The sequence below is a fragment of the Musca autumnalis genome, unplaced genomic scaffold, assembly GCF_047663935.1.
Source record: "Musca autumnalis isolate F117 unplaced genomic scaffold, ASM4766393v1 scaffold_3, whole genome shotgun sequence".
NCBI classification, from domain to species: Eukaryota; Metazoa; Arthropoda; class Insecta; order Diptera; family Muscidae; genus Musca; species Musca autumnalis.
This window is the reverse complement of record NW_027411866.1, coordinates 190,881,613-190,897,918: the sequence shown is the minus strand read 5'-3', so window position 1 is coordinate 190,897,918 and position 16,306 is coordinate 190,881,613. Positions and strand designations below refer to the sequence as shown.

The window sequence follows — 16,306 nt, the reverse complement described above, 5'->3', positions numbered from 1 at the left end:
AGTCTTGTAGAGAATGTTCACAGCTTTAAGATTTTCTCAGGTCCCATATCGATAAGACTTACCGTATTCAAGCAAAATTGCGAAACGCTAACAAAAAACCTAAAAATGTAAACTGAGCTTCTTTATCTCAAAAATGACACAAGCTGGGAACAAATGATAAACGTCAATCCTCTAGAGAATTTTCACAGCTACAACATTTTCTTTAGCTCCATTTCGATTGGACTTGCGGTTTCCAAGCAAAATCGTGAAAACCTAAAAAACACCTAAAAATGTGAATTTTGACCGCGATTTATTTAAAAATCCCTACAGCGATTTTTTCTTGTTTTTGGATTTTTCTCATCTATGAACATTGCTGTTTCAGAATTCACAAAAACTTCCCCTGTGTAAGCGGTTTTCATCAAAAGTTAGTTAAGGCGCACCCTTCATGACATTGTTTTATAAGGGTGCGATACAGTCAGTGCATTGTCCCAATTTGAACTTCTATATCTCAAAAATGGTACAAACTACGATCTTGTAGAGAATTTTCATAGTTACACAACATATTTTCTTTAGTCCCATTTTGATAGGACTTGCGGTTTCTAAAAATGTCAACTTAAATCGCGTTTTATTTAAAAAGCGTTCCGGCGATTTTTTTTTTGTTTTTTGATTTTTCTCATCTATAAACATTGTAGTTTCAGAATCCGCAAAAACTTCCGAGGTGTAAGCACCTTCCATTTAAAATGATTTCAAGAGCACCGTGAATATACATGTGTACATCATATCCCTGCAAGCATTTGCTCTCGCCTTGCTAACCTAAAAGTCACATGAAGGCGATTGTAGTACCATCCGCGACAATCGCGGAAAGAACACAGTATGACGCTTTCGTCACTACTGAATATTACGGACGAAAAGTAGAAGTCTTGTGTATCAGAGACATAAAAGTTTACGTTGAACAATGGTTCAGAAATCAATTTTCCTGACCAAACCCCCAATTTTTTCGACACTGATTGTTATTTCTATATGGGATTCGATAGTAAACATACTGAAACTGAGGAAACCAAAAAAGTATGTAAAATATTGAAAGGTATGGGCGTGGTGTGCTCCTAAAGACGACAATTTTTCCCAATTTTGAAAATATACGTCAATTTTGCAAGTGCCTGGAGAAAGAAATAGCTATTTCTCCGAAATTATAACAGATATTGTGTTCATTGTTTTTGTCGGTAGGTTGAATTGATTGGGTGCCACAGTGGTGCAAAGTTATGCACACCCGCCTTGCACGCTAAAGTGCGGGGTTCGATTCCTAGGTCAGACAACATCTTAGGCGACATTGAGTATTTTAGTCATAAAAACATATCTACAATTGGTGTCTTATGACACGCCGTTCGGAAAAAAAAGTAAGTGATATATCAATGGCCATGATTTCACTGGATCTTTTGCATTGGTTCAAATGAAGTCGTGAAAGATCCGATATTTTCATCAGCATTTGAACCCATTCAAAGGAAGTCGTGAAAGATCCTGTGTTTTCATCAGCATTTGAACCCACTGCATCGATCCAATAGAGATGAATTCTGTGTTTATACCCTCTGCATTTATGCTAACGAGGGTATTTACACTTTCATACGGGCAAAATGTGCCTCATCGAAATAAGGGTTTTAGACCCTAAGTATGTTTGGACGAAATGTGTTTCAGACAATTTGGAGTCGATTGAGCAATGTCCGTCCGTTTTTTTAGGGGTTGTTTAGATTTTCACGATTTTGCTTAGAAACCGCAAGTCCTATCAAAATGGGACTAAAGAAAATGTTGTAGCTATGAAAATTCTCTGCAAGATTTTCCTTTATAGTATTCTCGTCGGTTTTACCGTTTTTGAGATATAGAAGTTGAAATTGGGACAATTCAAATTCAATTCTGTATCGCTCCATTATAAAAAAAATGTCATGACTGTAAATTCCCAACTTAAACTTATATATCTAAAAAAATGGTACAACTTAGGATAAGTTACTTAAGCCAGTCTTGTAGAGAATGTTCACAGCTTTAAGATTTTCTCAGGTCCCATATCGATAAGACTTACCGTATTCAAGCAAAATTGCGAAACGCTAACAAAAAACCTAAAAATGTAAACTGAGCTTCTTTATCTCAAAAATGACACAAGCTGGGAACAAATGATAAACGTCAATCCTCTAGAGAATTTTCACAGCTACAACATTTTCTTTAGCTCCATTTCGATTGGACTTGCGGTTTCCAAGCAAAATCGTGAAAACCTAAAAAACACCTAAAAATGTGAATTTTGACCGCGATTTATTTAAAAATCCCTACAGCGATTTTTTCTTGTTTTTGGATTTTTCTCATCTATGAACATTGCTGTTTCAGAATTCACAAAAACTTCCCCTGTGTAAGCGGTTTTCATCAAAAGTTAGTTAAGGCGCACCCTTCATGACATTGTTTTATAAGGGTGCGATACAGTCAGTGCATTGTCCCAATTTGAACTTCTATATCTCAAAAATGGTACAAACTACGATCTTGTAGAGAATTTTCATAGTTACACAACATATTTTCTTTAGTCCCATTTTGATAGGACTTGCGGTTTCTAAAAATGTCAACTTAAATCGCGTTTTATTTAAAAAGCGTTCCGGCGATTTTTTTTTTGTTTTTTGATTTTTCTCATCTATAAACATTGTAGTTTCAGAATCCGCAAAAACTTCCGAGGTGTAAGCACCTTCCATTTAAAATGATTTCAAGAGCACCGTGAATATACATGTGTACATCATATCCCTGCAAGCATTTGCTCTCGCCTTGCTAACCTAAAAGTCACATGAAGGCGATTGTAGTACCATCCGCGACAATCGCGGAAAGAACACAGTATGACGCTTTCGTCACTACTGAATATTACGGACGAAAAGTAGAAGTCTTGTGTATCAGAGACATAAAAGTTTACGTTGAACAATGGTTCAGAAATCAATTTTCCTGACCAAACCCCCAATTTTTTCGACACTGATTGTTATTTCTATATGGGATTCGATAGTAAACATACTGAAACTGAGGAAACCAAAAAAGTATGTAAAATATTGAAAGGTATGGGCGTGGTGTGCTCCTAAAGACGACAATTTTTCCCAATTTTGAAAATATACGTCAATTTTGCAAGTGCCTGGAGAAAGAAATAGCTATTTCTCCGAAATTATAACAGATATTGTGTTCATTGTTTTTGTCGGTAGGTTGAATTGATTGGGTGCCACAGTGGTGCAAAGTTATGCACACCCGCCTTGCACGCTAAAGTGCGGGGTTCGATTCCTAGGTCAGACAACATCTTAGGCGACATTGAGTATTTTAGTCATAAAAACATATCTACAATTGGTGTCTTATGACACGCCGTTCGGAAAAAAAAGTAAGTGATATATCAATGGCCATGATTTCACTGGATCTTTTGCATTGGTTCAAATGAAGTCGTGAAAGATCCGATATTTTCATCAGCATTTGAACCCATTCAAAGGAAGTCGTGAAAGATCCTGTGTTTTCATCAGCATTTGAACCCACTGCATCGATCCAATAGAGATGAATTCTGTGTTTATACCCTCTGCATTTATGCTAACGAGGGTATTTACACTTTCATACGGGCAAAATGTGCCTCATCGAAATAAGGGTTTTAGACCCTAAGTATGTTTGGACGAAATGTGTTTCAGACAATTTGGAGTCGATTGAGCAATGTCCGTCCGTTTGTCTGTCTGGCTGGAGCGCACGATAACTCTCGAACGGATAAACCGATTCGGTTCAAATTTTGGCTTTCGTAATCGGTCCACTTCTTCTGGTACCTCCCCCACAAAAGTTCGAAAATGTTCGGAAAATTAGTGCGCACGATAACTCTTGAAGGGAGTAACCGATTTGGTCCATACTTTGCCCATCGTGAAATGTGTACCAGACTTAGATAAGGTTTCAATATATACTCAATCGGTCCACTCTTTCGAGTACCTCCCACACAAAATTTCGGAAAAGTTCAGTTTAGGGCCATCTCTCGAATCGCTTTGACTTTTATTCACCGCCCCCATGCGAGTTTCATCAGGAGCAAGTCCATCCTTCCTGAGAAAATAGCCTGAAAGTTACAAAAAAACCCTATGACACTGTGTGAGGTGTTTGGAGCGCAAGATAACTCTCGAACGGATCTGCCGATTCGGTCCAAAATTTGGCCTTAGTAATATGTTGTCCAATTATAGTTTAAGTTCGAAGATAAGCCATATCGGTTCACTCCTTCAGGTACCTCCCCCACAAAGGTTCAAAAATGTTCGGAAAAATTGTTCGTACGGTAACCCTTGAAGATAGTGGCCGAATTGGTCCATACTTTACACATTCTAATATATCTACCAGATATAGATCAGGTTCAAATATGGACTACATTTTTTTCTACTCTATCCGGTACCCCCACACAACATTTCGGACAAGTTCACTTTAAGACCTGATATCGAATTACTTTGATTTTTGTTGAAGCAACTTGCATCCGCAGCCTCATTTACGATGGTAAAAGTTTTTTCAGGGGCAAGTCCATACTTCTTGAGTAAACAGCCCGAAGGGTGTAAGAACCCCTATGGCACCATATGTAGTGGCTGGAGATCCATTCTTTTTAGTATCTCCTCCGCAAAACTGTTGATCTTTATTCCTAATCAACATTCTTGTCGGTTTAAACGACCAACATTTTTAAAAACCCCTAAATACATACGTTTTTTTTTTTTTTTTTGGAAAAAATTGTTTCAATTTACACAGGCTGAGGGTATATCTCTGTCGGCAAAGCCGACTGATACTTTTTTACTTGTTTTATTAATACACATGTATATTTTCTTTTGATTGTATTTAAGTCTGGAGTATTACCCCAATGGCTTAAACTTCATCATTACTTTCTATTACAGAGAGTAATGTTTTTCAAAACGAACTGACAGTGTTGCAAAATTTTACTGATCGCTACCAATATCATGATTTCATCCCGGCGAAGGGAACTATCAATTGGCTTTTCAGCTTTTTGAAACCGAACACTTTAAGTGTCTAGTATTCTCAAATAAATGAGAATCACACTCACTTTTCGGTTTTCCCAAAAACATCAGAACAAAAATATTTGCAAACAACTATCAGCACGTATCAACTAAGAACTCATCGAGTTCTGTAAGTTGAAAAGAACATCACCACAGTTGCCTGTGAGTAATTGTTGTTGGAATTCGTTAAATTCCCCGCCGCGTGCCATCAGCTGTTTTTTGTTTGTTTTGGTTGAAGTTTCAATCTCATTTGGAGTATTACCCCAATGGCTTAAACTTCATCATTACCTTCTGTTAAATAGAATAATGTTTTTCAAAACGAACTGACAGTGTTGCAAAATTTGGGAAAGCCGAAAAATGAGTGTGATTCTCATTTATTTGAGAATACTAGACACTTAAAAAGTTCGGTTTTGCGCTAAAAAAAGAAATGATTTCAAAAAGCTGAAACGCCAATTGATAATTCCATTCGCCGGGATGAAATCATGATATTGGTAGCGATCAGTAAAATTTTGCAACACTGTCAGTCCGTTTTGAGAAACATTACTCTCTGTAACAGAATGTAATGATGAAGTTTAAGCCATTGCACTATAGGTAATTTGCCCTGTTTTTCAGGCAAAAATTCAAAATTAACAGCGGAATTAAAGGATTTATTAAAATTTTAAATTACCAGGACCATTACAGAACATTTGTTCCATAGACCGAACTAAGGAAAAATCTCAAATTCTCTCTGTTTCGTGCTTCGCTTTTTGGAATACTGCGCCTTGTCATCTCTTCTTCCACTTGTTTACGCCATCTATTCATTGGCCTGCCAATTCTGCGTGCACCTCCATGTGGCATGTATTCATACGCCTTTTTAGCGGGTTCATCATCGCTCATTCATCATCGCTAACTCGTGGCTCATACGACGTGGATATTCAGCGTCAACGCAAATCGGCCCGTAGATCTTTCAAAGAATTTTCCTCTCAAATACACCAAGCACTGCCTTATCTGCTTGCGCAAGTACCCATGCTTCGGAGCCATACATTAGCACGGGTAGTATCAGCGTTTTGTATAGTGTTATTTTTCTTTGACGAGATGTGGCTTTGTTTTTAAATTGCTTACTTAAACCATAGTAGCATCTGTTGGCCAATACAATTCTTCTTCTTATTTCACAACTGATGTTGTTTGTTGTGTTTATGGCAGTGCCGAGGTAGACGAAGTCTTTAACTACCTCAAAATCATAGGTATCAATTTCCACAGTTGGTCCGAGGTCTATGGACGCTTTGCGCGTCGACACCATCAATTTGGTCTTTTCGCCGTTTACCGCCAGACCCACTTTAGCAGATTCTCCTTCGACCTTCATAAAGGTATCGGTTACTTCTTTTACTGATCGTCCCATGATGTCTATATCATCAGCAGAAGCAAGTAACATGTGGCTATTGGTGTAAATTGTGCCATTTCTTTTGACATTTGCATCTCGTATTACCTTTTCCAGCAAAATGTTGAATAGGTCACACGAAAGGCTGTCTCATTGTCTGAAACCTCTTTTGGTACAAAATTCTTCGGAGAGGTTCTATCCAATTTTAACTGAGGACCTTGTATCAGTTAAAGCCATCTTACAAAGCCGGATGAGCTTTGCGGGGATACCAAATTCAGACATTGCATGGAATACCTTTGATCGGAGGGGACTGTCGAATGTTGCTCTATAATCGACAAAAAGGTGTTATGTGTCTATCTGCATCTCTTGGGTCTTCTCCAGGATTTGCCGCAGGGTAAATATCTGGTCAATGCATGGAATACCTTTGATCGGAGCGGCCTGACGAATGCTGCTTTATAATCGACAAAAAGGTGGTAGGTGTCGATCTGCATTACCTCGCTGGTCTCTACAGGAGAATGTGCCTCTACCAAAGCCATCAGTTTGATGCTTGATTCTTTGGTAGAATTTTCGGACTTCATTCTGGTTCCTGTACATCTCGATTTTTTCACACTCCCGCTTTTCCATCTCTCTCTTTTTCCTGCGGATATCTCCCGATATCTCTCTCGTGCGCTACGCGTTGCTACTGATTGTAAAGTAGCTCTATATGCCGCATTTTTCTCTTCGCAGCACCACACTCGTGGTCATACCATGAATTCCTTTGTGGAGGTCTCTGGTATCCAAGTATGGACTTTGCGGCTGTTTGCATGGAGTGGGCAATATTTTGTCATTGTGTTGTTATGTTATCAGGACAAGGAGTGCTCTCATTAAGCAATTGGGCTAGTTGAGTGGAATATGCTGTGGTAATCTGTTGTGTTTGCAGCCTATCGATGTCCAACTTCCGCGTTGCGTCTGTTCGTACTTTGTTTGCTACGTTTAGATGGGTGCGTACCTTTGCTGCAACAATGTAGTGGTCCGAATCAATGTTTGCGCCTCGGAACGATCGTACATCCAACACGCTCGATGAATGTCTTCCATATATCACAACATGATCAATTTGATTACTTGTTCTTTGATCTGGAGACGGCCAGGTGCCCTAATGAATATCGAGATGATTAAATCTGGTACTGCTAACTACCATGTTTTTTTGCAGCTGCAAAGTCTATCAGCCTCATACCATGAGACTGAAATTCTCGACTGTTGAGCCAAAGATATTCTCCTTTCCAATTTTGGCATTAAACTCGCATAGAGGGGTTCGTTTTTCTTTTCTTTCGTTTCGCCGGGATGAAATCATGATATTGGTTCGTTTTGAAAAACATTACTCTCTGTAACAGAAAGTAATGATGAAGTTCAAGCCATTGGGGTAATGCTCCAGACCTAAAAACAATCAAATGAGATTGAAATTTTAACCAAAACAAAACAAACATGTATATTATCTTTTATTTATCTAAATACGTTTAAACCTATATAAAATTTATTATGCTAGGAAGTCCCAATCATTGAGCTAAAAATAGAGTCGGACTGCACTCTTTGGTATTATAAAAGTTTCCTTGCCTGCTCTAGAGAACCCTGCTCTACAGAACCTTAAAAGCTAGCAAACGTGATTCGTGCAGACCGATTTCGCTTCTGTCGCCTGTAACAAAGACCCTTGGGGTTTTAGTCCTCCCCAGCATCAGAAATAACTGTCCAGTTGCCTATAAATAGCGTGAGATCCGTAAGCAGCACAACAACTGCGCTGCAGGCCATCTCCACAAATATTTGTCGAGGACTCAAACAGAGCAAGATGTGCGATAAAATAGTGATTGGTGCACTTGATTTATTAAAACTCCACGCTGTTTGGGGTCATCGAGCAGACTACGCTCCGGCCAAGTTTGAAACGTTGGATAATAAATTATATGTGTGGACGCCAGTCGTACTTAGAATTTAGGATCAAGAAGTCCCAGACCTGTAGAGTGAAAAATCCTCTCCTTTATTCCAAACGCTGCAGACAGTATTGAGATCGTAACGTATGCGAATAATTGTACGATCTTGGCGTCAGGTGTCTTCCCTGACGACATTTGTGGAAGGCTGAACTCCTTTTTGTCTGATCTTACCACTTTTTTCCACGCGAGGAATATGCAAATATCAGCCTATAAATCTACGGCCACTCTGTTCACCACCTGGGCGGCAGAGTTGGGAACAATAGAGTTGAATGTCATGGTCGATGGTAGCAGAATTCAGACCACATACCCAGGTAGGCCAGGGGGCCTTCATGATTTAGAAAGAGATGTCCAACGTTACAAGAGATAACCCCTAGATCAACAAGCCTATCAAGCAGATTTAAGTAGCTTTTACATGAATGTAGTCGCAGAAGCAATAAACAGCTATCGTGTGAATGCGGTCCTCGGAGAACATCCACCGTCTATTGCAAAGGAGGAGCGGTAGCTGTCAGGACAAAGCAAAGTAGTTTTGGCTCAATACGCTCGGGATGGTGCAGCCGTCTTAATTCCTATAGGGAGGATTGATGACACCGTGCAAAGCATCTGTCCAGCATGCGGCACAGGCCCATACGACACACTGCACCTTTTCAACTGCCCTACCAAACCTACTAACAAACTTAAGTATGTAGCTGTGTGCTTACAAACCATCGAAATGGCCACATTCTTCCAACTGATGGGCCCAGAGTCAGATTAAGCAGAAAAATGAACATACAAACATATAAACTATTGTTGCAACAACAACAAACTGCAATTATGGATGTATACTTTTTGATGATAGATAAATTAGAGCCATTTCATAAATTCCTTTTCCTTTCATGAAAATCATATTTCACTACCACATTTTCCATTTTCTGAACAAGACGTGAACATTTCATGCCTAAGGTTTGGTAAAAATGGCATGTCAAAGCATTGGTGAAAATTACTTGTCAAAGCATTCATATAAAATTCATCGATGAAGATGCTACAAAGATGACATGCCAGATCACTTGCATCCATGATTGAATAGCATCTTTGGCATCGAACCTTTTGAATATTAAATAAGTAATTAACGTATATCGTACCGAGACAATTTTTTTTATTTATTTTTTAAAAACAAAGCACTTTTTTAGGGTAATTAGGACCCTCTGATGTCAAAAATCAACTCAAAAAATTTTTTCCCATTTTTCGTTTTCCCGGAAAGTGGTGTCGAAATTTCGAACACTGGCGCTTAAGATACATGTATAGAAGTAAAATAAAATTGATTTATTTGCCGTTTTATTGATTTATTTCACCATTTTTGTATGAAAAAATGGTTGAAGATTGGTATTGAGACTTATTTGGACCTACAAAACTTTTTCCCGAAATGTGTCAGCACTGGTCCACGTCTTGGATTGCCCGCCATAGAACGGTACCGCCCGATTTTCGGGAGATTTCAAGGATTTAGCTGCATTATCCTACAGAAATGGTTGTAAATTAATACATATTAAGTCTTTTTTGAGGCTACTTAACTTTCCTCCAGAAAATTGTCAGCATAGGTTCACGTTTTATATACACGCAGAAAAATTTATGTTAGAAATATGTTTGGATCCAAACAAATATATGTTTGGGACCGGTTGCAAACAAATATATGTTTGGATCCAAACATAATATGTTATATGTTTGCAACATTTTGTAACATGTCTCAATTTGATATGTTTGGGTAAAACACATTTTTTATGTTAGAACATCTTTTTCATGGGTGGAGAGAGGATGTTTGTCAACGAGAGTAATAACAGTTCTCTCGCGGCTGCAGAATGCTGTTTTATAATAAAGAGTTGTGTGTATTGTAAAATAGAAGACGTAGAAGTGTATGCGTCAACTTGTTGTTAACTAACGTAGCAGGGGAAGAGGATAAGAAGAAATGGTATGAATTATTTTGTCTTTTCTTTCTTCAGTGTTTTTAGTTGCCAGCGTAGCGTCAAGACGGTAAAGTGAGTGAATAAATCAGTGTTTTGTGTTTTCTTAAAGAAATTGTGTTTTTAGTAAATTAAATGCCCAACACATTTTATAATTGAATCGAAAAGTTGAATGGAATTATTTTATTGGACAAGGAAGAAATCGCATTTAATATTGGTAATTACATACATATGTATATTTGAACCTTGAGTACAATTTGTTTTATTTCACAACTAAAGAGAAGCGTTCAACTACGTTTCTATATATTTTTCTTTTTAAAAGTGTGACTATTTACAAATTATTTCTATCAGTTTTTCTTTTATTAAAGTGTGTTATGTATTTCTTTGGAATTTTGTATGTACCTATGTGTATCTTGTTGTTGTGCCTTTCAATAAACAAAAACACCATCATTTGTGTGTTTATTATAGAGATATCAAGTGAGCTCTTACTGAGAGCAAGAGAGCATACATTTCAAAGTGTTTTACATTGGAATTTACGCTCCCTTGCTCTCAGTAATCGCCCACTGGTGTATGTGTTTGTTTTTTTTTGTGGCTTTTGGGTTTGTATTTGTTTGCACCCAAACATTTAAATTGTTTGCACCCAAACATTTAAATTGTTTGCACCCAAACATATTAATTGTTTGCACCCAAACATGAATTTGTTTGCACCCAAACATATATTTGTTTGCAGGACCCAAACATATGTTATGTTTGGGACTGTTGCAAACATACATATATTTATTTGCTGCAAAATATGCTTGGGACCGTTTTTTTCTGCGTGTAACGATTTTAGGGTATTTCAGGATTTTAGCCGCACTATCCTTTAGAAATGGCTGAAATGTAGTATTTAGTCTTATGTGGTGCTATAATAGCTTTTCCCCGCAATTTGCCAGTAAATTTCCACGTTTTGATATACCCATCGATATGTAGGTTAAGTACCAGCGTTCGAAATTTCGAACAGTCAATTTTTCACATCTGTAAAGTCGCGCTTGCGCATGTAAATCAAGTTCTCTATATTTTGTGAAACGGCTACATATATTGGCAATAATTCCCCATGATTAATTTTTTAATTTAATTTTTTTTATAATTTTTTAAAATTAATTTAAAAAGTATCCAAAAATATAGGTTTCAAAAAATCTACCCTTAACATCGAGGGGGAGGGGGGTTTTCAAGGGAACAATTTTTTTTTATTTGCTGACAGATTAGACTTTATACATATACCAAAACTTGTTAAAAATTTAAGCTTTTTCATCCATAAATATTTTTTGAAAATAATTGATTTTACTGTTCGAAAAATCGAACGCCAAGTACGATATGGGTTAATAATAACAAGTAGGAAAAGCATTAAGTTCTGTCGGGCCGAACTTTTTTTACCCTCCACCACAAATTTCAGCCATTTCGGTGGATTAATGTGGCCACAACCTTCAAAATACCGAAAATCGGAAGGTACCGTTCGATGGGGGCTATATGATGGCGTGGACCTATACCTACAAATTTCTGGGGGAAAGTTTTATACCCCCAACGAAGACTAAATACCAAATTTCAGCCATCTCGGTGTGATAATGAGGCCAAAACCTTTAAAATACCGAAAATCGGGAGATATCGTCCTATGGGGGCTATATCAAAACGTGGACCTATATAAACATTTTATGGAAGAAATGTTTCTTAGCCTCTGGAAACACAAAGTACAAAGTTACAACCGATTATGTTGTCAAATGACATTCAAAATATATTAAAATGACGCGTACTTTATATGGGGCGTTATATGGGGGCATACCAAAACGTGGACCTATATACTAACTTTGGTATGAATGTTTTTTGGCCTTTGTAGACACAAAATACCAAATTACAACCAATTGGGTGGTAAAAAATTCCTTAAAACGACGACGCGTCACGCGTCATTTTGTATGGGGGCTATACGAAAGCGAGGACTTACATAGCCCGTTTCAAAAAGCCCTACGTACATATAATAGATTTTCCCAAAATTTCATCCATCTACGTCAATCCGTTCGGACGCTAGAGTAATTTCCACAGACAGACAGACGAACATGGCTATATCGATGTAGAATTGCACGCTAATCAAGAATATATATATTTTGTGGGGTCTACAATGATTATTTCGAGTAGTTACAAACGGAATGACAAACTTAATATACCCCCATCCTATGGTGGGGGGTATAAAAAATAAATTATTACAATAAATTTCTTTGACAACACTAACTCAAAATGCATGTGTTCATCCTTAGGCACTTGTTGTGTTCCCAGCAAAATTTGAAGGAAGGGGTTCTATGCGATGACGTGATTTCATAGCATATTTTGCATTGGTTCGAAGCAAGTGTGAAAGATCCGATCTTTTCATTAGCATTTAAACCCATGCAAAGGAAGTCGTGAAAGATCCGATCTTTTCATCAGCATTTGAATCATTTGTACAGATCACTATAAACAAACAAGTCGATTTGTACATCCCTACATGTAGCGACATCAAAACAAAAGGGTATACATTTTCAAAATTGTTGTTATAAAATTACAAAATTACAAATTAAATGTAGGTTCACGAACTGGAAATTCTTAAAGGAGTGCTGTTGGAGTCCATGTCGAAATATGAACTGGTGATGAGAAGATAATAGAAAAGCTTTTGTAAGATGAAACAAAATCAGTGGCTGAGAGTGGACGAAGTAAACTCCGTTGCGGTGCAGCGACGGTGATTAAATTGAAATTTTGGGTGTAAACTTTATGCTGATAAATTAGTTCTAGTTATTTCATGAATTAGTTTGAATTAATAAAGAGTTTGGTTTGTCATGAAAATCATATTTCAATACAGAATTTTCCATTTTCCAAACAAGACATGAAAATGTCATGCCAAAGGGTTGGTGAAAATTACATGTCAAAGCATTGGTCAAAATGACATGCTTAGGATCCGACAATGAATGTCATCTTAATATCCGAAAATGAATGTCATCTTATGGTGGTCACGCTCATATAAAATTCATGAGTGAAAATGCTAAAAAGATGGCATGCCAGATCACTAGCACTCATGATTCAATAGCATCCTTGGCATCGAACATGTTGCTGGGTTCCAAAATGTTTAAATTAGAGAAATGACATCTATAAAAGATAGAAAGCCAATTTGTCATCGGCCTTTTTTACGACGTTGTAAACTATTAAATTGTTAAGATTTTCATTTTATTCCTAAACATTAAATTTACCCAAAATCATAACCATCATACCATCCATCCATTATTAACATTACTATTTATATTACTGTCATATAATATCACAAACATAAAAATCACAGCTTAAGAAAAAAGCCTACATTTTCTGTATGTGTGGCATATATAATATACAACATACATGTATGTATAAAATAATATATTTGTTATATTCTCTCTTTATTTTATTACACAGTCCTTTATATGGCCTCTTGCACGTCCAGCCACAGATGAAGAACCTCTGATTGTAGAGCTACGCACACAAACAACAAAAACCCTAATCAGAACAAGTTTAAGTCATGCTTCGGGCGGATGGATGGGTGGTAGTCCAGCCACCGGCACCATTACCAGCAGCAGTAAATGTGTTGGTCAATATATGATGCTGATGCAAGGTAAGTCCTACAAGTCCCATATTGTATACAGATAGGCATAATCTTTAAGGCTATTTCGTGTTTTAGAGCCAAACGTTGGTTGATGTGTTTTCGAGATTTCAGTCGGACAAAATGATGTTAGCATGTTAATGTGTTTAATACTCTTAGGCGTTGATGCCTTTTTTTACTTTTCAAAGAGCATATTTGAGATTGCCAAAGTGGGATTGAGTGGTAGTTTTAAGTGCTTAATGGGTAGGCTTATGTTATGACAGTTAGATGCGTCCATTTGTTAGAAGAAAACAAAAATGTTGGCAATGTTTTGCTGCAAAAGTTAATGCTAAACTTACTTTTATCTTCAGATAATCTTTATTATATTTGGAATACTATTTTCCTGATGATTGATAAGCAAACAGATTTTATACAATTCAAAATATTTAGATGTGGTTTTGTAATTGCTTAAAATTCAAGAATATTATTTTTAGTCTGGGGTCAAATAGAACTGAACTCAGGACACTGTATAGGAAATTATAATACTTTGCAATTGGGTTGTAATTTTTTTGGAAGGAAATTGTGCCCCTACCTATTTATCCTGTCAACAATTTGTTTCCAAAAACATGACAACCAATTGTAAAGTATTGTAATTTCCTATACTGTGCCCTGAGTTCAGTTTCAATTACGAACTTTCCGTTTTAGCAATCTACAAAAATATACTATTAAGCTTAACAAATTTGTCTTCGCAAAGCAATGATGAAAATATCTCTCTCTGAAAATGACATTCATTATAAATATTCGTATTTTACATCATGATTAATAGCTGGATTGTTATATTGACATTGAAATATGATTATTGAATTTCACAAATACCTCAGACTTTCTAAAAACAAACTTCCCCTGCATTTCAATCGGATAAGGTCACAACGTCGAATTCACATAAATAAAATATAAATTTAAAATAAATGCAAAGAATTTCTAACTCATTTTCAAGGTCACGGTTATTAAATGTTCTCTTTTGTATAACAAGAATTTAATACCCAACGCAACTTCTGCATAACTAAAAAAAAGAACAAGGTCAAATAGTTCATTAACATAAATTCTTTGAAAGGGTTTTTGTCTGAGACTTACACACAAAAACACGTTGTACTCTATTCCTCACTCATTACTGGTAAAAGAATACTCAACACTTGTAATGAATTTTATGTAAATTAGTTTCCAAAGAAACAATTTATTTTAATGTTTACAACAACAATTTTGATGGAAACTTAACATTTACTTGACTTATTTTGCAGCGCTAATTTCTTTACACTTTAGTAAGCTGACAAGTGCGTTAGTCATTAGCTAGCTAGAGGAAAGAAGAGTAATTGGAAAATATTTATACAAAATTGTCAAAAAGGAAGCAAGGGATTTGTTGAGATTTTAGGCGACCCTGAAACATTGTTCATAGTACATAATTATACGCCACACCACAAAGTGGTATCTTTGTGCATTTGTGTGTAACAGGCCAAAATGTCATGCCTGAATTTTCTGTAAAATTTACAACTGTCATTCAATTTCCTTTGAACCCCGCGTGAATTTAGTTTTTTTACGCGACGGATCTAATGAGCCCATCCACGATCGAATCCATCCACTAAAACCGCGGATATATCGTCGGTGTCATGCTTAAGTGTTCCATACGCCATTTTTGACTTTTTGAGATACAGGTGGTTTCTAGGGTTTTCCGGTATGCTCTTTCTGAATTTCTAGTCGGATTTCTTCTATCTGCTCTAGCTTCCGAGATATCTACGCCTCGACGGGAAAGCATCAACTTTTTTCAGTTATGAAATTAATATTTTAAAAACTTACAAGTTTAAAAACACATGTCAAAAATCAGAATTTTAATTTTCGATTTAGAAGTATTTAATTTATTGAGGCAAATATGGAAAATTTTTTTGTCACTTTGTTCCATGTGATTTACAATATTTCACATTTGTGTCATAAGTGCGGATATGGAACAAATCGACAAAAATTCTTTTTTTGAAAAAATCTCTATAAGTTTTATATTCCAATATATATTCCTCTAAATTTTTGCAAATTTGTTCTATATACTATTATTAATATTTCAAGTCAAAAATATAAATATTTGCTTTAGCCAGCTCCACACAGTTGTGACGCAAAACATTAAAATACGATTATCTCAAAACAGGCAAATGGCGTATGGAACACTTAAGCATGACACCGACGATATGTAGATGCCTTGAAAATAAGAAAATCAGCAAAAATATTTTTTGACAAATCCTAAACCGCGATTTTCTTTAAACATTTTTACATAACTGGAATCCTTTATACGCGATTATAATATTTGCGAAAACGCATGTCATAAATTACAGAGATACGCAAGTAATATGGGTTTTTACGCAAAATAGAATGTGCAGGCACATCCGACGTTCTTAAATAATCTATTTCAAGTAGTTGTATAT

At 36.4% G+C, this 16,306-nt stretch overlaps 1 protein-coding gene across 13 annotated transcripts in view; it reads left to right on the top strand.

Annotated features, from left to right (window-relative positions):
- The window catches only part of LOC141398615 (otoferlin-like), a 454,472-nt gene that overhangs the window by 186,418 nt on the left and 251,748 nt on the right, over positions 1–16,306 (top strand). For all 13 annotated transcript variants that reach the window (XM_073976043.1, XM_073976050.1, XM_073976038.1 and 10 more), the window contains one exon: positions 13,679–13,874. In XM_073976043.1, the coding sequence (XP_073832144.1) occupies positions 13,679–13,874 (196 nt within the window). The remainder of the gene's footprint in view (positions 1–13,678; positions 13,875–16,306) is intronic.